Here is a 26,622-nt window from a genome sequence, read left to right on the forward strand (position 1 = left end):
AAAAAAAAAATGCTACACTATGTCGACATACTCATAGAACAGAACTATGCAGTGCCAAAATAAATGTTTCTCTGACTAAGGAAAAAAAATTGTATAATTGATAATGTGAAATAGGAAAAAAAGGGTTAAAGAAGTAGGGAAAGTGGGAAAGGCAGGAGGAAGGAAAAAAGGGAAAAGAAAAAATACATGAGAAAGGGGAAAAATGGAAATGAAGTCTTTGTAATAGGGGAAGGGTGGAGAGGATGAAGGCAGGGAAGGGGTATGGGGAAAAAATAAGAACCAAGATACATTATGTAAAGGTACAGGATCCCAATGATGAATGTAAATGTACTGTATACCTAAAAAGTACCAATAAACTCAATGAAAAAAAAATTGCTACCAAGGGCTATTAGATAAATAAGATCAGTTCTGTGATAAAATAACACCTGCGAAGACTTTGATTTCCTAAACACCATTCGGCAAAATGATACAAGAGCCTCCTCAATGAAATTAAATAACAATCCTTAGAGCTTACTGCTGATGGCAGACTTCCTTCTTATTGGCATGAGTGTACGGAACTTGGTGCTGACTACACAGGTCAATCATCAGCACCAGTGAGGGGCCCAGAAAAGCTTCATAGCTTTCCCAGCATGCTTAGGACTTGTCATTATGTTTGGTACATAATCATCCAGTGAGCACTTGCCTTGACATATACACTGCTCATGACTCAGCTTAACATGATGTAGCCTTAGGATCCCCAGGAGCCAATGGTGGATAGCAATAATCAAGCAAGCATATTGTTCTTTTTGCTGTCATACATTTAGCTATAAACTGATTCTATACAACCATCTCATGAATCACAGGTAGTAGAGTATCTAGGCACATAGGTTATAACAAGTTTGGGGGCCTGAAACTGATCATGGAGATTAAAACTGGACTCTGCTTATTTTATAGAGGCATACTTTTCTCTCCAGAATATTCTCTAGCACATCAGTCCATCCATTTAGCCACTATTTATGTTGAGTTCCACATTAAAAAACAGTAAGAATAACAGTAACTATAACAACAACAAAAATTACTGCTCTTTGCTGAAGAAAATACCAACATGTCTAAGATAGAGCTCCTTTATCTGATTGAGGTTTGGATTAGACTAGGAAAGACCATGTATCTTGGAGGAGGAAGTCAGTCAGAGACTTGGACTAGACTGAAAGGAGATGGGTTCAGAGACAGATGAGGATAAAGGAAGGACATGGCATCTCTTCCTTCTCTGGCCTAGCATCATTTGGAACTCATTGGGTTCAGATGTACCCAAGTCTTAAAACAACTGCCTAGAACTTGACTTGTAAAATAAGTATAGGCACATGGGAGCTATCTAGAGATTGAGGTGGAAATGTAGCAATATTAGAGAAATACTGCTACCAAAATTAGGAAGGAAACACACACACACACACACACACACACACACACGGAATGGCTCTAGAGTTTGTTCATAGAACATTACAGTATTTTTATTTCCACTGAGAAGAAACAGAGAAAAACTTTCAGTTTAGGATTGAAGAAAAGTATGTAACTATCAGATGCTGCAAGAGCCTGGCAACAAAGATTTCAGGAAACTGTCATTTGCCTTAAGTAATTTAAGCAAGTTCCTGCTGAAACAGATTAAGAGAATGGTCTGAAGGTTATATTAGTCATCAACTTGAAGTACTATCACCAACTTATTTACAGATTGGGTTTACTTATCTAGATGTTTGAAACATTAAATTTTCACAGATATACAAAATATATTTTGAGAGGATGATTCTGTACCAGCAGATATTTAGGATCAGTGAGTGTAGGAGTAGGAACTATTTCCGGGTAAGGAGTCTTCCCTAACTCTCAAGTTGGAAACTTACAATTAAAGCCAGTTCCAAATGTACAGCATCTTTCATTCTTTCCTTCCAATCTAAAACTTCAAACTTCTCTAAATGCTCATTCCTGGAAAAGCTTTTGGCAGTCACTCTTTGGAACCCACAATTTCTGAAGCTTTTCATCTTTGCACCATAACCAGTCTGTCCTTAAGCTTCCCTGCCCATATGTGGTCAGTAATGCCCTGCGCCCGGAAGGAGACTGGTCCTCGGCATAGGCAAACCTATGCCAGGGCAAGAACACAGGGCAGGAAAGGATTCCAGTGTGCATGATCTCCAGGTCCTTGGAAGCTCCTGGCATTACTACTTATTCTCCACATGTGAAACACACACAGAAACATTAGGGAACTTTCTGAAGGCTGTAAAGAAAGCCAGTTAGGGCCAGGTACGTAGCTCAGTGGTGCTGTGCCTGCCTGGCAAGCACAAGGTCCTGAGTTCAATCCTTGGTAAGAACAAAACAAAACAAAGCAAGTCAGTGATCCTGGTTCTCTAACTCATACTCAAATATAGGTTGGTCTCCCTCTGTTAAGTCTCAGCACTACTGGCAAACTGCCAGTGTAACATATACTTCTGAATTCTACTAGGATAATGATTTTTTAAAACCACAGCCAGCATTTTTTAAAAAATATATTCTACATGTTAGACACTGTGATGGAAGTTTTAAAGCATTATTACTAACATTTGCTAAAAATTGCTAATTTTAAAAAACTGCTATTTTTTTTTTTTACAAATGATATAACTGAGGCTCAGGCAAATTCACGCAAGACCTTCAAAAATCCATAAAATAGCGCAGAATGTAAGTAGTGATCTACATGAAACTGTATTAATGAAAATCTTGGTTTATTTATAGTCTCCTGTTAAATAAGACTATAAATATAAGCATGCATTTATACATATGTAAATTATATCTATTTTGAAGATTATGTTGTTAGAATAAAACTGACATCTTAATGGAAACACAGTGCTTCAGTCTCCAAGGCTGATTTCCTATAGCAGTCCTCCATATGCTGCCTCTCTGGAAGGCTTGTCAGCTCCACGACTAACCATGCAGCTATGACTGACAGGCTCCAAAGACAGCTTTCAGCTGCTCAGAGCACAGGGAGCGCCACATAAATTTCCAGTACTATAAATGAAGTCTCTGGAGTCTTTTGGAATAAATACCACCAGGCTTGGTGGGACCAAAGCCAAGCAGCTGAGAATTTCTCTCCTTTGCTAACCATGGTGCATGAACTACAATGCTAAGATCTGTGTAGTCCAAGCATTTTAATGGCTTTGACACTATTTCAAATATAAGTATGAACATCTAAAAATGGTCTTCTACCATCACATAGTACAAAGAGAGAGCAAGTCACATATCTGAATATCTAAGACTTACTTAAAGATTACATAGTACTGCCATGTTCTGTCAACACAACCTGGTGTCTTCATTCATTAGCACAGTCAATGAAGGTCAACTCACATTTCAGTGGAGATGACTTGGTGCTAAAGTTACTGACTTGCTACTTCAGGTTAAAAGGCACATTCCATGACCAATGATGCAGCATTTTGTCATCAACTCTTATTAATCAGCTCTTCAGGATCTTTTTAGAAATATTAAACACCTTGAAACCACTACCATAAAGAGCTTCAGATAACTGCCAAGCCACCTGCTTTTCTCCAGGAAACATCAAAAAACTCACGAGCTAGTAAAGCTTACAAAACCTCTACCTTTTTGACAGAGTTTACTTATTGTAGTTGACTTTGTTTCCCCTTTTCTGAGAACTGAAAAATCTCCCCGTCTGATTCAATCCAAAGCACACTTATTTGCAAGAGAAAGGCTCACAACAGAAGTGCATGCCAAAGAATACTTCTTTATCACTTCAGTCTTGACTTGGCATAGTGTTTCAGATGGTATTCATTTGGAACACAAAGATCGATGACATAACTTGTCCAATCCTTCTCTGTAAGTGGCTTTACTAGAAATGGGTAAAGGCAGAAAAATATAAATTCTTCTGTCTGTAGGCAACTAAAAACATACCAACTCATCTTGGAGTAATTTAACCAATAAAATGATTTAGAGGACAGTTCAGTGGCACCAGGTTTGGAAGGCAAAAGCTCAACAGAAGGAACATAAATCAAAGGTGACTGGCAGGTAAAGGATATATGCAGCAATCAGCCAAACCATGTGCACACTGGCACAAATTCAATAAGATCATTTATAAAATTTTTAAGGCAGAAGTACACAAAAGGGGGTCTGGTGCTAACTAAATCCACAGATAGCTTACATGCCACTGAAATAAACACTTCCAGATGCGGGTGTACAAAAACCTTTCATAGAAAGAAATGTTTTCTTTCATAAATCTGAAGGAGGGACTCAGCAGAGAAGGGCAAGACGTCTACAACTGAGAGCAAGCTTCTTAAATATTAAAGTGCTTGTTGAGGGGACTGACTGTAAGTAATGACAGACTACAGGGTGAGTCTATTTAGGAGAATCGCTAGGATTGACGAGATGGGTTTCTGAACGTGTCATTCCCTCAGCCCTATGAAATCTGTAGTGTGGGTCAGTGTTGCAGTCACCACTGCTTTCTTATAGGTTCATTTTGGGAGTGGGCACAGAGGGACAGTAGCAGAGATAATGGGGTGATACAAAGGCAAAGTCTGCTAATCAGAGTTTAGGAAAACAATGCTTTGGAACTTACATTGGCACAATGCTACTGTAGGCAGAGATTTAATGATGAAAAAATTTCAAAATCTAGTTACACTGCAGTCATATTTCAGGAATCCATGACCAAGTTCATTAATGCCTTAGAAAGTCAATTTGTTCATCAGAACAAATTTGAATTTGAATTAGAATTAGAATTTGTTCTAGGCTACTCCTAGAAGTTCACACAGAAAACTAGCATGTCTTCTGATTTTTAAATCTTGGGTTATCTATGCACAGAAGCTCACCCACCAGAAATCCCCTAAAGACAAGCTTCCTTCTTGAGTCTCTAAACTGTGCGAGTTCTTTGAAAGCATCTGCACTTTAAGTTTGGTCTTAAGAGCATTTTCATTGTCTGTTCTATGCTCTGGCTGGCCCACATTATAAACTTGTTATCTTGTACACTTCTCTCAGGAAGAATCCTGTTTTACTTACTCTACAGTTAAATGTTGCTTGAACACATTTTTCTTCTTGAGTCTCCTTGCCAGTGCCTAAGAAGAGCCTCTCTGGCCTCTTGCCCCAGTACACGGTCTACTACATCATGCAGGACAAGCTCTTTTCTATAGCCTTCTTTTACTTATTTCCTTTAATATAAAGCTATTCATATTAACTACCTGCTCATATACACAAAAAAATCTTAAATAGCTTTGATATCTACATCCATTGTTTAAAAAATTTTCTAAATAAAACCTGGGACCTCCAATATATACCTCAGAGATAAAAACATATCAGTAAGCCAGCACTCTGGGATGGTAATGCAGGGTGATTGCAAATTCTAGTTCAGCCTCAGCAATTTTGTGAGACTGTGACTCCAAATATAAAATAATTTTAAAAAGTGCTAGAGATGTGGCTCAGTGTGCAAGCTCTGGGTTCAATCTTCAGTATTGAGGAAAAAAATCTCTTAAATAAAGAAAATATCATTTGTAGAAGTCCAGGTAGAACACACTTTGGTAACTGCGGGCCTCCATCAGGAGTCCAGGTAAACTGGTGTGGGACTGAAGTCCCTCACCTTGTGTCAGACACTTCACTTCCCCTCTGCCTGAGCTCCCACAATGCTTCCAGACATCTCTCTTGATTTCTATTCCCTCTCATTTCTGCTCTTCTTCCTGATTACATTACCTTTTCAAAATTGTTATTCATTCCCCTCAACTTGTCTTACAAATTCAGCTTGAATGTTAATGCCCCTCCAGACTGTCCTGACTACCCTTCTCCAAGTATCAGCCATGGATGGATGTTTACACATCTCCAGGTCCCAAGCCCCATCTTCACAATGATTAGCAAATGTTAACTGAATTAATAAATGGAGCTCTAGGAGCGATAAGGATCTCAGGACATGCAAGGCACTGCCCCACTTCTAGAGCATGTGTAGCTCAGCTGCATGAATGTGGATCTGACAAATGGATGGTCTTATACTCAGAAATCAACTGCTGTTCTTATATGTGAAATATATTCTCACTCCATTAGGAAGTTACATGCTCCAGATTGTTTTTCCACCAGCAGCAGCAGCAGCAGCAGCAGATGATAACGATGACAGACTGACTTGTGGCATTACACAGTCTTGTCTTGCCTCCTTACTTCTTTGGGGAAGGAGGTGTGTTTGTGACCTGCTTATATGGATGACAGATATTGCTGGCCATCAAAAACTAATCTGAAGTGAGTCCATACACATAAGCAACTCTTCCACAGTGGCTTCAGAGAAAAGCTCCATTTAGTGCAGAGCCCAGGCTAGCCCTCTTTTCTCTACCACCCCATCTCTACTCCCCTTCTTTTCTCTCCCCCTCTCCCCTAACTTTGCTTCCCCTGTAGGCCTGCTTGGAAGAGGGCTGTCAACTACATGCTATTTACTTATGAGGCTCTTTCCTTACTAATTAGGCTCTTACCTAGTTAGTCCTGAATATGGGAATGGTTGTCTGGGTTACATCAGGAATGTAGAATAAAATCAGAGCCAGAAATGCACTAGCTTCTCTACTGGAAACTATAAAACATGTAGAAGTGTTTAGATTGGAAATGACAGGAACCTGTAAGCCTGGCTGGGAACCTCTGGAACCAGAGTCTACCAGCCTCACTGCCCAGCACTGCACCAGGGAACGGCTGTCCGCTATCACTTTGAATGCCTGGGCAGATCCAGAGCCTGGTGCTGAGCTGTTTGCCTGACCTCTGCCAACTAATCAGGCAAAAACATTTCCAGACCTGGAGACCTACTCCACACGTATTGCAATCAGGTCTGAAAGCCTTGTCAGGTGCCTCAGAAGCACCACACATCTGACCGACAGATGGGCTATGAATTTTCTCCCCTCACAGCTCAGGGTCACACAGAGGTGGCATGTAGGGGGTATTTGATCTGTGCACAACTAGCCTAGGGAATTTGGTTTAACTCAAGTCATAATTAAAACATCAGCCAGAAAAATAAGGCATAATTTTTTTTTCTGTACATTTATTTTCAACCTTGTATATAATCTCAAATATATGTTGACTACAAAAAGAGTAGAAGGTATAAATTCCCATTTACAACACTCTACTTTTTATGTGATGGGATTAACTTTAGAACTACATCAGTAAATTCAATGATAGTTCATTTATATTTGTTGACTGAAGTATGTAACACTATTTTTAAAAATCACTAAAAAGTAAACCATCTCCATTTTAGCAGGTTCACTTCATGGGCATTTGGAGGGAATTTCTGCCTCACTGTCAGTAAAACGATATACAAATGTTTCACCTAAACAAAACTTGCTTATGAATGTTAGTTGTATCTGGTGATACTAAGTAAGAAATATATTCCAATAACAAATGCTGGTGGGGTTGTGGGGAGAAAGGAACCCTTTTCCATTGTTGGTGGGAGTGCAGACTGGTGCAACCACTATGGAAATCAATACGGAGATACCTCAAAGAACTAGGATTAGAGGTTCCATTTGACCCAGCCATCCCTCTGCTGGGTATCATTCCGAAAGTATTAAAAGAATCATATCACAGTGATATATGCACACCCATGTTTATAGCGGCACAGTTTGTAATAGATAAAACTTGGAAACAGGCCATTTACCCATCAGTTGGAGACTGGATGAAGAAGATGTGGTTTTTCTATAAAATGGAATACTACTTAGCAATAAAGAATGAGAAACTAGAGAGATTTATAGATAAGTGGATGCACATTGAGCGAAATTAGTAAGTCACACATGTATAAATACCGAACAGTTTCTCTGGTGTGAAAAACTATAATGGTACATAAGATCCTAATGAACAAACTGACAATGTGAAATAGGAAGAAAAGGCCTAAAGGTGTAGGGGAAGTGGGAAGGGTAGGGGAAAGGTAATAAGGGAAAAGAAAAAAAAAATATGAGAAAACAAAAAATGGAAATAAAGTATTTGTAAATAGGGAAGGGAGGAGGGGGTGAAGGGAGGGCAGGAACAAGGGGAAAAAATGAGAACCAAGATCTGTCATGTAAAGGTACAAGATCCCAATGATGAATGTAACTGTTACTGTATACCTAAAATGTACCAATAAACTCAATGAGAAAAAAAAGAAATATATTTCAATAAAAGTAATCTGTAATTTTCTAATATTAACTTAACCAAGATTAAAAATATTGAGAAATTTAAATAGTATTTTCATTAGGTCAACATGAACAATTTAATATACTGCATGATTTGTACATCCAACTGAGTATTTAGTCTTCCTGTTTATTTCCAGACTTAAAGGAAGGTGCTTGCTATTTTTAGAGCATAATTTTTAGATCTGCTGTTTAGCTCCCTCCAACTAATTCTTTTTCTGCTTTCATGAAGTTATGATTAAAAGAATCTTGTGAGTGTTTTCTTTTGAAGAAAGTTATTTTCTTTTGAGGAGTCACACAAGAGATTTTCCATACTATTTCCATTCCCCTAGAAGTCCACATAGGCCCCAGGAATGATAATAACACACTTCACCTCAAGACTCAGTCCTTACAGAATATTTTGCTCAATAGGTTTCTCTTTGGTGTCTATTACCCCTTTCTCATTTTAATCACGTTTGAATTCTCCTGTTCCTCAAAATGTTGCATGCCTTTTATGACAAATAAGATAATCATTAATTTCTTGAACTGTTTCAAGTTTTAGAAGAAATACACACTTGGAGCAAAGATGATAGCAGATTTGGGCTATGATCTTTTGTTGCTACTTTAACCATATTCTTCCTGAGGATGATTGATTTTCTTGCTTTCAAATTATGTTCCTGAAAAACTCTAGAATTCCTTGGGGATAATTCTAGACACATCATCATACATGTTTCTTTTGAATTATTTTTCTGCTACTCAAAGGTTCTGCCATCTAGTTATATATCTGAACTACTTAAAAATGTTTTGATTAGGCAGTTATATCTTGGAATTTGGATTTTTAAATATATATATTTAAAGCAACACAAATATGGAAATTAAATTGTGCAAGTAATCACATCACCATAGGATGTATGACCTGTGCTCAACCTAAAGGTGAAGACTTTATCACTAATTTAAAAAGTAAAGGCAGGAAAAAGCAAAATGCTCTTGAATAATGACTGTGCACAAAAGAGAAAAATACAACTTTTTAATAACACCAGGATTCTTCTAAATGGACCTGTATAATTACTTATAAACAAACTCACTGGCTATCTCAAAATAAGATACTGCTGCAGAGATAAAGTGAGACAAGATTCTCTTCCCTTCTCATCCATTCTGTGCTGATTAAAAAACAAAAAGTTAACTAGACAGTTTGACAGTGTAATACAATTGTACCAACTCCATCTGGCAATATGGAGTCCTAAGGTTATTTTTAAAATAGCAGGAAGCCGGATGTGGTGGCGCACGCCTGTAATCCTAGCACTTGGGAGGCTGAGGCAGGAGGATGGCTGTGAGTTTGAGACCAGCCTGGGCTACACGGTGAGTTTTAGGCCAGACTCAACTACACAGAGAGACCCTGACTCAACGCCCCCCCGCCCAAAGCAGGAAAATGTCATAGTGATGAAGTTCCTAAGTGTGGATTCAACAAAGCAGATTGAATCTGACCCTGAAACTTATGTAATGTCTGCCAGAAAAGGATCACAGGTGACTGAGATTTTTTTGTAATATCTTTGAGCAGCTTATAGTGTTTTCAGATTTATTCAGAAATATTTCCCAGAAAACCAGGAAGAGTTAAACTGGATTAGAAATCCACATAATTAGAAATGTAAGCACTTGTTAGGTATTGTTAGTGAGAAAACTTTTAAGTAAGATGTTCATTTCTCTTGAGCCAGTCTTTTTTAGAGCATTCTTAAAAACTGTTTTATTTGTAAATTGAAATCTTCATTGCGCTGTGTAACTAAAATAAGACATGGAAAAGACACTGATAGACACACTGCAAGTATTTCCCACCACTGATTTCAGAATACTTTCATTACTCCTACAGAATAAGATTTTAACAGTGACTCTTCTGTATAAGAGATAGGAGTATACTTCTTGTGACTCTGCAAGTAACTTGGGCAAAAGAAGAGGCTATCAAATAGGAGGGAAGGAGAGGAAGAGCAGAAAAAAGACAGAGCAGATGGGCCAGATGAAGTGGCACAGGCCTACAATCCCACCTGCTCGGAAGGATGAGGCAGGATGAATCAGCTTCAAGGACAGCCTGGGCAACTTAGTTAAGTTTGTCTCAAAATAAATAGGCTGGGGAAATAGCTCAGTGATACAGTCCTTGCCTAATGTGAGAAAGGTCCTTGGTTCAATGTCCAGCACTACAATGAATGAATGAATGACAGGAAAGCACAGAGAAGCAGAAAGGGATGACTCCACAAACACAGTACCGAGGCTCATAAGAACACTTTTACAGAAAAGTGGAAGAGATACCCACACCAGCAGGTTAGCACTGTCAACAGAGAAACAGAAATATGAGAAATCAAGGTGTATGACTCCTCCAAAGGCTTACTACTTTTCAGTAATTGAATCCAAAGTCATCAAACAATTCAACTGATCTCATAAGTGATCGATGACTTTAGAGAGGATACAAATAAATAGCTGAATGAATGAAGGAAGACAATTCCAGGATATGAAAGAGCAATTCAACAATGAGACAGAGATCCTAATAAAGAAGCAGACAGACATCTTGGAATGAAAAGTTCAGAAGTCAGACAAAAACTCAGTGGGAAGCTTTAAGAATATCAGAACTTGAAAATAAGGCCAATGAATTATCACATTCAGGCAGTATTAAAAGAAAAAAAGGAATTATTAACAGAGCAACATGAGACTTAAGGGACATGATTTAGAGACCAAATCTATGCATAACTGGTTTACACAAAGAGTGTGTAAATACAGGTTAAAGACACAGAGCATCTATTCAGTGAAATAATAGGGAGATTCTCAAATTTTGGGAAAGATCAGTACATCCATGTACACGAGGCATTTAGAGTCCCAAACAGATATGAGGAGAAAAGAACCTCTCTATGTAATGTTGAGAATTGGCATACAAAGCCTGAAAATACATCCCACTTTTAAGAGTATTTTTAACCTATTTCCTATTTAGAAAAAAGAGGCACACTCACTTCCAGTGTTCATTTAATCTTCAGTGAACAAAAATTATTAAATCTGTAAATGGAAATACCACTAAGTAGAATGATGTCTTTTGTTTCTAAAGACTATCAATACCAGAGTAATACAAAAATAATACTAAGAGCTAGATATTTTGTGGCAAATTTAGGGCGTAATGTTAGGATTGTAGTCTGCAAGTTATGGTGGGGTAAATGCAGCGGCAAGCATCTCTGGCAAGTATTCTTGGGGGCATATGTAACCTATTACAATATATACCATGAATCTGTCTTCCTGATCCTGTGCAGCTACGAAGAGCACAAATCTCAGATTGCGAGGTAATGGAGCAGATCCTTTCAGGAGAGGTCTGAGGAGGGATCAAACCTTGGTGTCCCACTTGGTAGGGTTTCTTCACCATTCACTGCTAATTTGTTTGTCTGCCGGGACACTGGCTACGTGAACACTTCAGGTCCTGGATTAGTTCTTCTATTTTCCAGATCTACTTAACTGAAGCATTTAAAAATTGTATCCTTAGTTTAAAAAAATTTAATGGTTATATGTATTTGATAAGCATTAACGTAAGCTGTATCTAAACCTGGATTAGAGCACATGTTTTACATACAGTACAGTCTTATACTGCAAAAGAAATAACACATGAGTACCAGGCTGGACATGGGGTGGGGGTGTATGTACATATACAAGTACACACACACACACGCACACACACACACACACACACACACACACACACAGAGTCATCAACTGAGATGCTCTTGAGTGATTTGCTTGGTCTACTCAAAAACAATCCCTTAATGGCTGAAATAGCTACCATCCTGATTTTAAAGAAGACATCATGATTATGAGGTTCTTCCCCTACACTAGATATTTCCCTTTATGAAATTCTATTTATTACTTTTAGATAACATTTAAGTTAGTTCCTAAAAATCCCTTTTCCCTTTGCTGTCATCAAGCACTTCTAAATTATCACCAGCACTGCCTCCATGTTCTTCTCTCTCCAAACTATCACCTCACTGGTCATTATTTGGCTCTAAGGTATGGATCTAATAGTTTCATACTTTACATTGCTCACTGTCAAGTGGTTCTATTTCAGTTGGGTTTAAAATTCTTACTTCCAAATAGCACATTTCTATAAAGCTTATCTTTCTTTTGGCTAGTCACTTAGAATAATCTCAGCTATCATGTAGAAAAAAAAAAGGTACTTGATTTCGATTTCATTCTTTCTTTACAATTGTAAGACCTCAAGTATTCATATAAAAGGATATATAGCTTTAATGAACAGTATTAAAATCATGTTTTGCTTAGGACGCAGCTCAGTGGTAGAGCACATGCCTAACATGTATGAGGCCCTAGGTTCAATCCTCAGAAAAAAAAAAAACACTAAAATAAGATAGAAAATAAAATCATGTTCTTATGAGATACCAGCCAAATTTTAAGTACCATATGAAAGTGAAAATTATCAACACCATTATAAAAAGCTTCTAGAGACATTTATAAAACATATTCTTGGCCTTGACACTGACAAGACGTAAAATTCACAATAACTAAAGAAAATAAAGGATGGTAAAAGAAACATTATCTTAAACACCAGAATAAAAGGAAAGAAACAAACAAAAAAATCATGACTCTTGTGAACAAGTAATAGTAAATTCTATTCTTAGGTAACACATTAAGTTGTACTTATTGTTTTTATGTTTTATTAAAATATATACTCTAGAGTATTATATTAAAACAGAAGTTAATATCAAATCAAGGAAATTTTATCCACGTGTGGCGGTGTACACCTGTAATCCTAGCACTCTGTGAGACTGAGGCAGGAGGATTGCAAGTTTGAGGCCAGCCCAGGCAACTTACTGACAGCAAGATTCTGTCTCAAAAAGGGGGAGTGGAGTGGGCTGGAGGCTGGAGATGTAGCTTGGTGCAGAATCCTTGAATTCAATCCCCAGCACTAGGAAAAAAAACCTAACCCAGTAAATTTTAATGTTCTTTAGTTATGCAAATCAAATCTTATTTCTGGAAAGTTAAACCAATTTCTTAGAAGCAGAGCACTTGGAACAACTTGTTATATAAATATAGTGTTTTTAAAGCTATAAAAGATGAGCACTTAATTAAAACACATCCCTGCATACACACTTTCTTTATGCTGAAATCTCAAGTCTTTAATTCTCCATTAAAAAAATAAAACCATGATTATAAGCTTTCAAATTATTCGAAGACGTGAAAGCCTGTCTGCAGTTCAGCCCAGTTCAAAGCCAGGAAAGCAATCATTTCTTCTTCTTCCAACTCAAAGTGTGTTTAGAAGAGGGACATCTGATAGAAGTGGTAATGCCAGTCTAACCGATTTTAAAATATAAAGTGCCTCTAACAATATTTGGATACATATAATTTGATGAAAGTTTTATAAACCTAAGCTTTGAAAAATAGAAGATATAAGCCCCAACACAAAGCTTAATATGTAATTGAAAGAAAATAATATTTTGTAGAAAAAAATTTGTCCTCTCAAAAAGAGACAAAAAGACTAACTTATTTCCCAAGAGAATTATGCCACTTTTATACAACAAAATTATGGTCACCACAAATTGCTTTCAACAATTCCATTGCTTCTTCATTTAACCACTTGAAAATCAAAATTCTTTCAGATTATAAATATAACTTTTTATAACTCTGTTATTACATACTGTGAACGGGGAAAGGGGGCCAATCTTGTGGCCATGGCGTCGGATAGCCTCTCTGATGTGGCAGGGCTGGATGGCATCGCTGTGAGGCTCCGCACCACAGGCCGCGGTGCTCTGTGACAGAAAAACACACAAACTGTTACTAAATCAAAGACACGCAACAGAACTACAGTGTATGAAATGTGAAAATAAACTTTTATAAAACAGGTCATTTCCCCCCTTTAGGATGAACAAGGTTGCCGACATATACTTCAACTAAAAAAAGTTCCATTTATTAACAAATCAAAGATGACTGTTATGTGACCCCTTCTGAGCAGACCCCTACCAAATGTAATTTTTATGCCTACACTATTTCACCTAAGTCTGCATGTCAAGGTAAAGAAGGATACCACTACTTGTGTGCCGATGAAAAGTGTCACGGGAGCTCACTGAAAGAACCACAGGAAGCTATTTTTTAAAAAAATATTTTAATATTTATTATTATAAATGTTTCTTGGGAGATTCCTGGGCATACTTCTGAAATAACTGGAGAGTAATCAATTTAAAAAGAATAATGTAAAATTGCTATTTGTTTAACATAGAGGGGACTGTCATAAAAGAGCATTCCAACTTGTTTTCTAACTTTTTGGTGTCCTTGAGAAAACAAACACAAAAATTTATATATTTTTATCTCATCGATAAGCAATTTTTGCAAACACAATAGGACATAAGAAAAATATTATTTGCAGTGAACTTATTTGTAACTCAAGAAATGACGGATGTCTGTTTATGTAACATGACTTTTCAAAAAACATTAAAATGCTCAGTAGGAATATTATAATTATGTGGATTGGTTGAACTGGCTTCTTAGTTGCCTTGGTTACAGAGCCCAGCCCTACGACTTACAAGGTTTGTCAAGTTGCATAATATTCCTGGGTCTCAGTTTCTTCATCTGTACTTTGGGACAACAATTATAATTGCTCTATGGGATTGTTGTGAACATTAAATGAATTGAAGGACATAAATCACTTAGAACAGGACCTGCTACCTGTCAGCTGTTCACAGGATTGGGCGATTATTTAAACTAAGAATTACAAATGAAAACTGTCTACTTTCAAGGGCAGTAGGTACCAGATGCCAGGTCATCAACTTTAAAGAGTCAAGAGAAAGAAATATTCAGTCTATATATTATTATAACTTTGGCCTAGAACTCATTTGTAGTCATCTAGTTAACATCACTTATTATTCTGATATTTACTACAAATACTGTAATTTTTCTGGTAATTACCACAATTTTCAGTCTCATAATTTTTTGTAGGGAATATAATTCTGTGGATATCAGCTCTCATGGATAGACAGCAAATTAGCAAAATCTTACCAAAATAAAGAAAAGTACATAAACTGTGTCCCAGCAATTTTACCTCAAAAAATTTATCCTACAGACATATTAAACAGATGCAAAATAAGGAGCCAAGCACATTTACTACAGCACTATTTGGATTGATGAACTAAATGCTCACAGTGAAGGTCTGGTTAAATAAATTACCTTATGTCCATTCAAACAAACAGGAAACACAGCAACCATAACCCCTCCCATAGAGCTATTTCCAAGATATATTATGTGAAAAAGATGAAAGTCAGGTGGGTCGCCCTAGGCCACCAACTGTTAGGAAAGACAAAAGACTGAATCTGATATAATTATTTTAGCACAGTTGGTCTCTTCAAGGGCACACCAGAAATCAGCAACAGTGCTGACATATTAAGGGGAAGAAGGAGAAACCTACTTTTCACTGTATGCTCTTCTGTACTTTCAAATGTACTCTTATACCATGTGCATGCTTTTCCTATTACAAACTCAAAACATAACTAAAATTCCCACAGAATAAGAGCATCTAACCTGAGCCCCAAATAAAATTTAAACATATATAAAACATGTATTGATTATTTTCATTATTTTAACAAGATCTGAAATAAGCTGATAGGAATTACCCTAGGGCAGTGGTGGTGAAGCCATGGCATACATGCCGCAGTAGGCTTGGATTGTAGTCTTTAATTCTGTGACATTTAATGCATTTATTGACATGGATGGAGATGGGTCAAGTACTTTGCTATTTGTTTTCTTCTATTTTTTGTTGCTCTTTTCTCTTTTGGGTTAATTGTATGCTTTCTCTAGAAATTAATTTTAAATATTGGTTTCTTTGTGATGTCTTTTTGTATCATCTTTTGCAGTGATTGGCTTAAGGATTAAATCTTATTGATCTTTCTTTATATTCCAGACTTTTTCTTCTGCGAGCTCCAATCTTTTATACCCACCCAGTAATGTTTTATTTCTAACATTTTATTTTACACTTCTAAAATTTTTATTTATTTTTTGTGGCTTATCTGCTATAATTTTTATTTGTCCACTTTTTATAGGTATATTTTCTTTTATGTTCTTGGGCAAGTTACAATGGTTGCTTTAAAATCCTTGTTTCCTGAATTAAATAATTATCTGAATTCTCTTGGACTTCAACAAGTATAGGTCACATTTGCTTTTTTTTGCATGTCTTCTAATTTTCATTTATAATTTAAGACATTGTGAGCAAAACAATGTTGACATTATGGGATTCTGTTATATTTCTATGAAGAGAGTTGTTAGTGAATGGTATGTTTCTGCTTGTGTTTAGCAGAGAATCTGCTCTTCTAGATATACCTTTAAATTTCAGGGTTCTCCTGAAAGGTAGCAGTGAGACCACACTAGAGTAGTTTAGAGGTCAAAGAAGGTAAAATTTAAATACAAAATCTGGAGATTCTATACTTTGTGTCTTTCTTGGGATTTTTTTTCCTTACTTTATACCTTCCATAGTTTCCCTGAACTCTGGCCCCTTGTTCATGAAGCCTCCGATGTTGTGTCTTAGCCACTTCAACACCCACTGGAGCCACAGTAGAAACATTAGGATGCTCAACCCCCATCCTGTTCCCATCACCTAAACTTAGACCTGCTCATGCCAGTCTCAAGTGCTCTCAAGGACTTCCTTATTACTTGTCCTATTTTTACACCTTTTCCTATAACTTAGTATAGTAGGAACTATTTGCCATTAAAAGCTATAGAACCATGTCAAGATGTAATTTTATAATTGACAGTAAGCACATGTAAATTTCAGCTTCATTTCTGGTTTCCCCTTTCATTCACCCAGAGCAACTCATATCTCTATTGCGTCAATTGTGCAAAATTGAAGTATGCATGCAATCCAATCCTTTTCACAACCCATGAGGCTTTTTTTAAAAGTTTTTCTCTTTAGTGAAAATTGATAAATTGATTACAAAATTTACATAGGAATGGAAAGGACATAGCATATTCACATGAAGATTGAAAAATAACATTTTGAGGCCACATATTATCTGACTTTGAGATGTACTCTACAGCCATATCAGTCAAGTCCATGTAATATTTGTCAAAGAACTGAAAGATAAATGAGTGAAACAGATGAAACCTTAGACATAAATCCATACAGGTATATGGTCATTTAATTTTCAACAAATTCAAAACAATCCAATGGGAGGAAAGAGAACAAACAGTTCTTCAATATATATACATATATAAATAATAAAAAAAATATATAAATAAATAAATAAAATTTGGCCTCAACTCATACAATAACCAAAGTTAATTTACCTAGACTAATAGAACTAAATGTTAAAACTAAAGATATAAAGTTTCCAGAAGGAAACCCAGGAGAACATCACCATGACTAGGAAATAGGCAAAGACTTCTTAGATAAAACATGGAAAGGCAATAAACATAAAAGAAACAAATTGGATAAATGAGATGTCATTACATTCAGAACTGATGCTTATCAAAGACACCATTAAGATAATGATTAGGTCACACATAAGCTCAAAGAAAATATGTGAGAAGCTTATTTTCACATATGAAATATAACTCTGGATATACACAGAGCTTCTGTATATTGATTATAAAAGCAAATGTCCCCCTAATGGAGTAAAGATTTGAAGAGAAACTTCCCAGAGGAAGATAAATGATGAGAAGCCCAGTCAATTCACATAAAAGCATTCAACATTAGTCAGATGCACAAACTATAATTGGTTCCCAGTAATCATTAGAATTACTAAAAGTAAAAACAGTAATAACATCAAATGTTAATGAGGATATGGAGCAACTAGAATGCCTAAATATTGCTGGTGGATGTATAAAGAAATGATACAACCTTTTTGGAAAAAAAAAAGTCTTACAATTTCATTAAAAAACATGTACAAAATTCTGTGACTCAGCAATTTCATTTCTAGCTATCTACCTACAAGAAATGAAGGCATTTGTCCTTAAAGACTTGTACAAAAATATTCCAATTTATTTACAATACTAAAACACTGGTAACAGCTTACGCATCCACCAAAAGGAGAATGAATAAACTGTTACATTCCTACAATGGAATGTTAGTCAGCAATAAAGAACTGTATGCACACTGAAAAACAAAACTTTCAAAATCTCCAGAGTAAAAGAAATTTCACATAAAAATACATACTACATTCTTTTTATATGAAGTTGTAGAATGGAAAAATGAATCTATGATAAAAAATCAGAACAATGGTTGTCTTTCAGGGGATTGTGGCAGTAATTCACCATGAGGAAACATGAAGGCACTTTAAGAGCCGATGAGTATGTCCTGTATTTGGACAGAGTTTTGGAAAAACATAGGTTAACAAATTTGTCAGAACTCATTAAATAGTAGAATTATGGGTCAGTTGGTTCACTGTGCATAAAATTTACCTTAAAAAAAAACTATGAATCATACATATACATAATGAAGTGTTTACGTATAAAATGTATTTCCTTTGCAATGTAACAAAAATAAAAAAAGGTGAACAACAGGATGGATGAATGGATGAGTAGACAGTGACAGTATAATAATAAACACAGTAAAATGTTACTTGTAGACTCTAGATGGTAATGTAAAGTGTTCTTTACACAATTCTTTAGAGAATTCTGAATGCTTGAATATTTTTATAATTAAATATCAGAAAAATATCAACATTTTTCTTTATCCAGAAGAATGTTATTTAGTAGAAGTTATTAAATATGAATGGATGCAAAATGGTTGGTTTTAAAAATTCAAGCTGTGAGAGAAAGCACAGTTTTCCTATCTCTAATAAGAATTTAATGAGACTCCTCATACTTCCTGAGGGAAAAAATGGTCACTGACCTTTTTTCTTTTCCTTTGCTTGGTTTTAGCGCTGTCTGGCCCTGTACTCCCATTACCGAGGGCGAGGGCCCCTGGCGTGGTCTTCCCTGGGTGCTGTGATCCAGATGGTGGAGCTGTTGGTGTTGGGGGTGGTGTGTTCTCAGGGGAGTCTGGGCAGGACTTCGTACAAGACCCCTGCTAAGAGATATGGCTTTGAAGTCACAAGACCAGGTCTTCTGCTAATATTAGCCTTGCTTTAATAGCTCATTACACAATGCTACTTGCAGCTTAAAAATATAAAAACACTATTCTTATTTGTCCATAGAAATGAGCTCTATCCTGCCCCTAAAGGTTCTAAACACGTTAATTTTTATTCTACTTATTTAGACAAAAACCAGAATTCTTCACCTCTAGCTTCTAAAGCTCTGCTGGGCTTCTCACTTACCATATTTCTGAATGGAGTTTTTGGCAGCCATTTCAAAATCAGCCCTAGATTTTCTGGTCAAGCTGGATGCCTTTCAGACATCCCTCATGTCAGGGTCCCCAGCACGAAGATTTCATGCCTGAATGTCCTCCAGCCCTTCCTATTTCTCATGCCTTCCTTTTCCCCTGGCATCCCTCTTGACTCTAGTTTCTTGGGCCAGACTGCAAATTTGTTCTTTCTTTTTTGTGGAATATTGTGAAGACTGTATTTTCAGTTTCTTCTTTGGTATGGTCAAACATCCCAAATTCTTTCAACAGGTTATTCTTAGGCATATTTTTAGGTTTCTCCTTCTTTAGTCTCCTCTATAGGCATCACTGGGTCAATGCCCATCCTATACGACAGCACTCAGAAACTAATATTTAAAAATTCCTTGTTATACCACAGTATTGGCTTCTAGGAAATTTATAGGAAAATGAAAATCTCTAAGTCTTTTTGCCAATATGATAATGTCACAAGAAATATGAAATATATCTCCCAACCTTTCAACTATATGATATGCTGAGTTCTTGTTCTCTAGAAATGGAAGAATGAGTCCTAGGATGATGGAGGTTGAAAGTAGGAAGATATTTATTGATAGGAAAATTCCTGTGGGGCAGGAGGGGTTTCAAGTAGGAGCCCCAAGACCCCATGTAACAGAGAAGTTTTATAGGGTGAAACCTATATGGGTACAATGTAGGTCACAGCCATGAACACCCAATAAGATCACAAGTATAGTCACTTAGGTAATGGTGGTCCAATTGGGAAGCAAGTCACGTAGTAAGTGTGGATGGAAAGAACAAGGGTTCTCCTAGAAGGTGGTGGGTCCAGAGGTCTCTGGTCCCTCCCAGAGTGGTCCATGCCTATCTATACTTCACTAAGTCCAGTTCTTTGAAGAAGTATGTGGGTCTGGTCATCTTGTCTCCATCTTGAGGCCTGGTTTTCAGCTGATGTGTAGCTGTGGTGTGTCACCTTTGTCTTGACCCACTCGAGGACTTAGCCCTATCTGACTGCCTATAATATTTTTACCTAGCTCATCTATCTATAATAGTATTATTAATCTACATTTTCCTCATTCCTTTTTTTTTGAGAAAAGGTCTCACTATTAGTCTAGGCTGGCCTTGAACTCACCGGGCAGTCCAGGCTAGTTTACAGTGATCCTTCTGCCTTAACCTCCCGAGTGCTGGGATTACAGGCATGTGCCACCATGCCTGGCATTTTCCTTATTCTTATCAACCACAGTAATTATAATATATACTGGCCTATACTTCTCTACAATATTTTAAAAATTATACTACAGTTTATAAAATATCTTGCTGAAATTGAAATTCTGGTTTCAAGACTATTTCTTAATCTGTTTGCAGATAAACAGTATCAAGTGAAAGGAATATGGATAATCTGATACAACTTGTTCCTGGAATAAAGGCTGAGTATTCATTATCCATAATGCTTCGAATGAGAAGCTGTTTGACTTGTGAATATCTGCATCACTTTTAACATTTAGATCACAGATAACTATGTGTAAACTGTATGCTAAAAACACAACTTGGAAGTTTGCTGGGATGAAGAACCCGAACTTAATTAGACCAGTGCTTTATACGGCTAGTGTTCAAGGCATGGTAGTGAATGGCTGTAATCGCAGCACTTGGGAGGCTAAGATAGGAGAATTTTAAATTTGAGGCCACCTGGGCTACACAGCAAGTTTGAGGTCGGCCTGATTTAAGTAGTAAGACCCTGTCTCAAACAAACAAAAAACAACAACAAAAAAGATACTCCTTTAAGTACTTGCAAAGGTATTAATCCCATGAGACTGAAGATTTAAGTACAAATCCAATCTAGTTAACCTAGTGCCACTATTGAATCTACTTCAAACACCCTTCTGAACCCATCATCCTTTAGCCCCAAATCCTTCAACTGTTCCTTAGTAACTCTAGCAGTCTAAGACTCTATACAGTGTGGGTCTTAACCACCTAACAGTTTACCCGAGTGTCACTTGGGCAGCGCATTTGTTACATACTGACTAACCTGAGCACTGTTTGGGCAGATGCCATTTCAACCAGCCACTTCTGGTATTGAGTAAGTTTGATAAAACTATCATTTTAATATTTCCTGTTATATTCTTATAAAAAGTAATAAAATACGCAATTTTGATCATCCTGTATTTAAATAACTGGACTGGTAAGTGGCTAATTTCCTAATCAAACTTCCTACTAAACCTTCTCAATAAACCTTTAGCTTGAGTTTGTCTGTCTTGGTAATCGTGATTTGTACACTGAGTGACAGCCAGTCATTTTTGTTGTTTTTGAGATAACGTTTCACTGAGTCACTAAGTTACCCAGGCTGGGTTTTAACTTCCATCTTTCTGCCTCAGCCTCCTAGGGTGCTGGGACTGCAAGTACTTTTTTTTCCTTAATACTCAGCTTTCTCTCTGAGTCTTTGTAACTAGCGTTTATGTGTGTGTTTGATTTTAAACCCTGTACTTTCTGTTTCATTTGGAAATTATATATGCTATCTTGAATTGCTGGTTCATTTATTGTTTGTTCTGTATTCCTGAACATAGCTTCTACCAGTCTGCAGAGTCCTCTTTGGACTCAGTTTGGTGTAATTCTGGATGTACAGGCCCTTGAAATTGGTTGCCAACTACGGTGCTGATGAGGAAGATTATTGCTTCAGAATGGTATTCTCTTTGTCAGATAATAAAGGGCAGGGAGGAAGGCAGTCTTTATGAATGTCCACTCTGACTAACCTGTCACAGAGGAGGCAAGGTGCCCACCAGGCCAGGAAAAAGCTGAGGCTTACACTAACATTCGTTCGGGACACTGACACTTGTTCCCTCACCTCCAAGGAAGCCCAGGACATCCAGGACACACACAGGACACTTTATTCAACTGCTGTATAGCTGGGAACAGCCCGTATGGTTGCTGAGCAGTTGCCCAGGGCGGTTTGGCCACCCTGGAGAACCAAGGAAGGGGAGGACTAAAGAGTTTTCCTAGCCATACAAGCAATCACTTGAATGTTAAGGGAAAACTAGGCTTGTTATATTTTCAGTAAATTTCCTCAATTAGAAATGTTACAACAAATTTGTCTGATGTTAATGGAAAGCATACTCACACATATTCATACAGTGAACATGCATCAAAGACATTTTAAAGGGTGTTCTTTGACATCATAATTTTGGTTTGAAACATAAAGAAAACAAATAGTGTTTAATCAACTAAGTAAGCTTTAGGGACTTTAAAATAATGTTGACTGATAATGATATATGACCTTTCCAAGAAAAAAGTGGATCTTTAATAAGCAAAAACATTTTCATCCCACTTGAACTTGAAGCCAGTCTGATCCTCTAGCACATAAGAGGATGCCAAGATGACCTCCTGTTGGTAATGAGATGCTATATAGGTGTGTATCTTAGTAGACTGTCTAAGCACCCTACAACAGAGAGACTGAACTTGGGATTCAGATTTCACAGATCCCTTAGGGCCACAGGATGGCTTTATAAGGTCTTTACAACCTGAAACTGTATGTAAAATTGGTGAGTGTGTGTATAGAGAAGGGGTTTACAGTTTTCATCAAATTCTCAGTCTATAGCCTAAAACAGTCTATAACTACTTATTAAAAACTATTTCTGCCACCATCCTCACCTACTATGAAGAGGGAAGAAATATTTATAATTAAGATACAGTATAGATATAAAATAGCATTTTGCAATTTTGTTAGGTTACGTATTTTACTCAATTTGATCTAAAACTCACCTAATAATTACACACATGGATGCTGTTTTTGCCGTCTCCTCTATCATTATTAAATAGAATAATATGAAATTGTTATTTGTACTTAAAAAATGTAAAATATTGGCAAATGTTTTCAACATGTTTATTTCATTTCTTGTTTTTAGGTATATGCTGGTTCAGAGAGTACTGTATATACTAACAGTGGTGCACAGTTATGAGAAAACAAAAATGACAAAAAGATTTGAGAGACTCTTCAGGCAGTGGTCCTAGGAGCAGAAACCAGATCAGAAAACGACCTGAGTTTTACATCAGATGGCCAATCTAAAAGCTAAAAATGAATGGAGGCAAGCCTCTCTAAATCTTGTTTATACAAAAATTAATAAACGGAAAGTTACTTTTAAAACACCAGGAACTATTACATGAGTAATAGTAACTTTTTTCTTTCTGACAGTGCTGGGGACCTGAACCACAGCCTTGCACATGCTAGGCAGGTGCTTTACCATTGCACATCTCCAACCCAACTCCATCATTTGAGGTACAAAGAAATATTTTTTCCCAACATTATTAAATCACCTAAACCAATGGTTCTTTCATAAGAAAATGAGCTGCAACTAGCTCTCTTGCTCTGAAATGCTAGGAAAGCCAAGTTGAGCAGAGAAAAGGTGAAAAATGCTACAAAGTAAACTGTCATGGTGTAAGCACCCCATAAATACCTGTTTAAATAGTGAATATTTAAGATTCTTTGACTGAAGTCTATACATGCCTACGTAATCTATTCCAAAGACCCACTAAGGCCAATCCCAGGTATGTGAAAAAATTCAAGAAGTATTAAAGTCAGATTTTCTGATACATACCTCAGGAGAGCTGTGATATTGGATGAAGGTTGCAGAAATGGCATGACTGAAAGGGTCTCCAGCTTTGGTTACCATGTCCTGCCTCACAAGAAGAGCCAGATCCACTAACTGGAAGATCAGAGCAATGGAAATAAAGTCACATGGCTGAAGCGGCAAACTTAAAAGTGAAACAGCATGAGTTGTTGATAATGCTGTCTGCCTAACAACCTGTATGATAGGCATGAACAGAGATTTCTACCGACTATTTAATGGGCCTATCTATGAATACCAGGGAGACATTTTTACTTTCTAGGGGAATGATTCTCAAAAGTCCTTTCATAATCACCAGGGAAGCATTTTATAACACAGATCTCTGGCCCCAGTTCCAGAGATTTCAGTTCAGGTCTGCTCCAATGTTAGTCAGGAGTTCTTGCTGTAACATGCGCCAAGGAGACGCTGATGCTGTGGCCTTCAGACCAGGCCTAGAATAATTCTTTCAGGGTCCAAATTTGGGTGAGCATTTAGGAAACTCCGAAAGGCATTTTTCAAAGCTCAAAAATAATCTCTTGATATGGCAGATGAAGATTTAAAGAGTTCAACATCATGAAAATATATGCAACCCATTTCTGGTTAGGATAAAGATCCAAAAAAGTCTTCCCCCCCCCTCTAACACCCACCAGAGCTGAGGATGCAAAGAAATATAACTGAACTAAATTCTGGAAAATGACCTGAATGTCACAGAAGAGAACTCACGGTTGCGGTTATTGCTGCTAGAGCAGGAGGTGGAAGAAAAACTGATAATGCACAAAAATGAGGAGGACCTGCCATGGGCAGCTTGATGGACACTTTAGAATTCTTACCTGAGCCACTGTTTCATATGCTAAATATGCTAAAATTTCCATAGCTGCAACATTGGGTTTTATCTCCATGCTGCTGCAGTCCAACCAGTCTCGAAATTTGGAAGCTTTTTTGGCTAATCATTAAAAAGAAGAGAAATTTACCTTTTAAAATGTTTTAATACTGTACATTGCTATCACAAAATGAAAACATCTCGAGAATTGCACCATAAAATAAGGCACACAAAAACAATGTTTTTGAACTTTTACTACTACCTAGATTTTCTTGTCCCTAGAAATCCAAGATTTTACTGTTGGTTACAAAGGAACATAATGGTTGTTGCCAGAATTTCCTTATGCATACGGGCCCTTTATTTTCTATCTCTGGTATAAGACATAGTGAATTAAAAGCACTTAATGTTTAGCACATCTTATGTTGCTTTAGAGTATATCACCATTGGCCAGGCTTAAATTACAGTAAAGGTTAGAGAGTTACTTGATTGATTTAAATTTATTACACTCTTGTGGAAAGAAAAATCTGAAGGAAGATTCTGATGAAGATAGGAACATATAGAGACTGCATTTTCAATACTTTTCAAAATGTATATATTACTAGAATAAGCTCAAAATTATCAATTTAGAATTAAATAAAACAAACTGATATTTGGCTTGATTTAAAATTATTTTCCTGATTATGAAGATGTCAGAATTCTTAAGCCTAATTCAAAACTATCCGATTGATTCCAGACTGCCTTGACATTTCTCCTTACCACCTGGCTTGAGCACAAGCTGTTTAGGCTTGCTCCTTTCCTTCCATGTGATGCTCTCCCTCCACTCTCCTTCATTCCCATAATCCTGACCATAATGACCAAAGATATACTTGCCTATTTTAGCCCTTTATGGAAATCATCACATATCTATACCATATGCTTATACAGTATCTCAAGACAAATCCTAAATTCTTTGTGGGCAAAGCCCACACCTTCTGTCTTTCTGCATAACAACAGTACCATGCTTAAATATCTCTAAACAGCCACAAGGCTAGTCAATGGGATATAGCTCCTTTCTTAGACATCAGTAATATTTAACTAATTACCTAGAAAGAAAAGATTGACAATAAAGATTTTATCAAATCTACAAAGTAATCTTTTTGTAAAAATCCACTGATTATTCTTTTGATTCATCTGCTCCCACAGGTCTATAAAACACGCAACAGTAACTCAAAGCATGATGTTTTGATCCTTATATATAGATAGACTCTTCATGGATCCCATGTACCACAGAGTTTTCTTTCAAATAAATCACAAAAGACATGAAGTCTTGCTATTGAAGCACATATCCAAAGTTGTCAAATGTGGCAGAATTATGGTAATCCCCCTTAAAGCTATCTCCCTAAAGTAACTGATCTTCCCAATATTCTGACTCGCAACATTCCATCTAACTAGTAAGCTGGAATATCTCACAAACACTTGTGTAATATCTGTGGAATACTTCTGAAGTCAAAGTTAACAGGCAGCAATTTGGCAAGATCAATAAAATGTCCCTTACACACTTCTCTCTCTGACAGATCACCAGGAACACACAAACTGATATTTAGCGACCATGTTCTTAACAATTTAACAGTGGGAAAAAAAAAAGGATCACATACATAACAGCATTAACAGCTTCCCTGCTAGACTACAAACACTGAGAATGTAGCCACAAGGACCACACAGTCATTGCTGCATCGCCACAAAATAGTGACTGGCATTAGCAGACTCATAAGAAGGATTTCTACAAGAGATGAGTGATTGGACAAAAAAAATTTCATTAACAGAGGGTACAGCTCACACTTTTCTATATAT

The 26,622-nt window shown here is 36.8% G+C and overlaps 1 protein-coding gene across 4 annotated transcripts in view; it reads right to left on the reverse strand.

Annotated features, from left to right (window-relative positions):
* Supt3h (SPT3 homolog, SAGA and STAGA complex component) overlaps window positions 1-26,622 on the reverse strand; it is a 372,704-nt gene that overhangs the window by 67,044 nt on the left and 279,038 nt on the right. For 2 of the 4 annotated variants that reach the window (XM_033766463.1, XM_033766462.1), the window contains exons 8-11: window positions 24,803-24,915; window positions 23,964-24,071; window positions 18,940-19,116; window positions 13,763-13,873 (exon numbers count right to left, since the gene is read on the reverse strand). In XM_033766463.1, the coding sequence (XP_033622354.1) occupies window positions 13,763-13,873; window positions 18,940-19,116; window positions 23,964-24,071; window positions 24,803-24,915 (509 nt within the window). The remainder of the gene's footprint in view (window positions 1-13,762; window positions 13,874-18,939; window positions 19,117-23,963; window positions 24,072-24,802; window positions 24,916-26,622) is intronic. The other 2 variants (XM_033766460.1, XM_033766461.1) reach the window with 2 other exon arrangements.

The sequence above is a fragment of the Fukomys damarensis genome, unplaced genomic scaffold, assembly GCF_012274545.1.
Source record: "Fukomys damarensis isolate Sample0158 unplaced genomic scaffold, DMR_v1.0_HiC HiC_scaffold_20, whole genome shotgun sequence".
In the NCBI taxonomy this organism is placed as follows: Eukaryota; Metazoa; Chordata; class Mammalia; order Rodentia; family Bathyergidae; genus Fukomys; species Fukomys damarensis.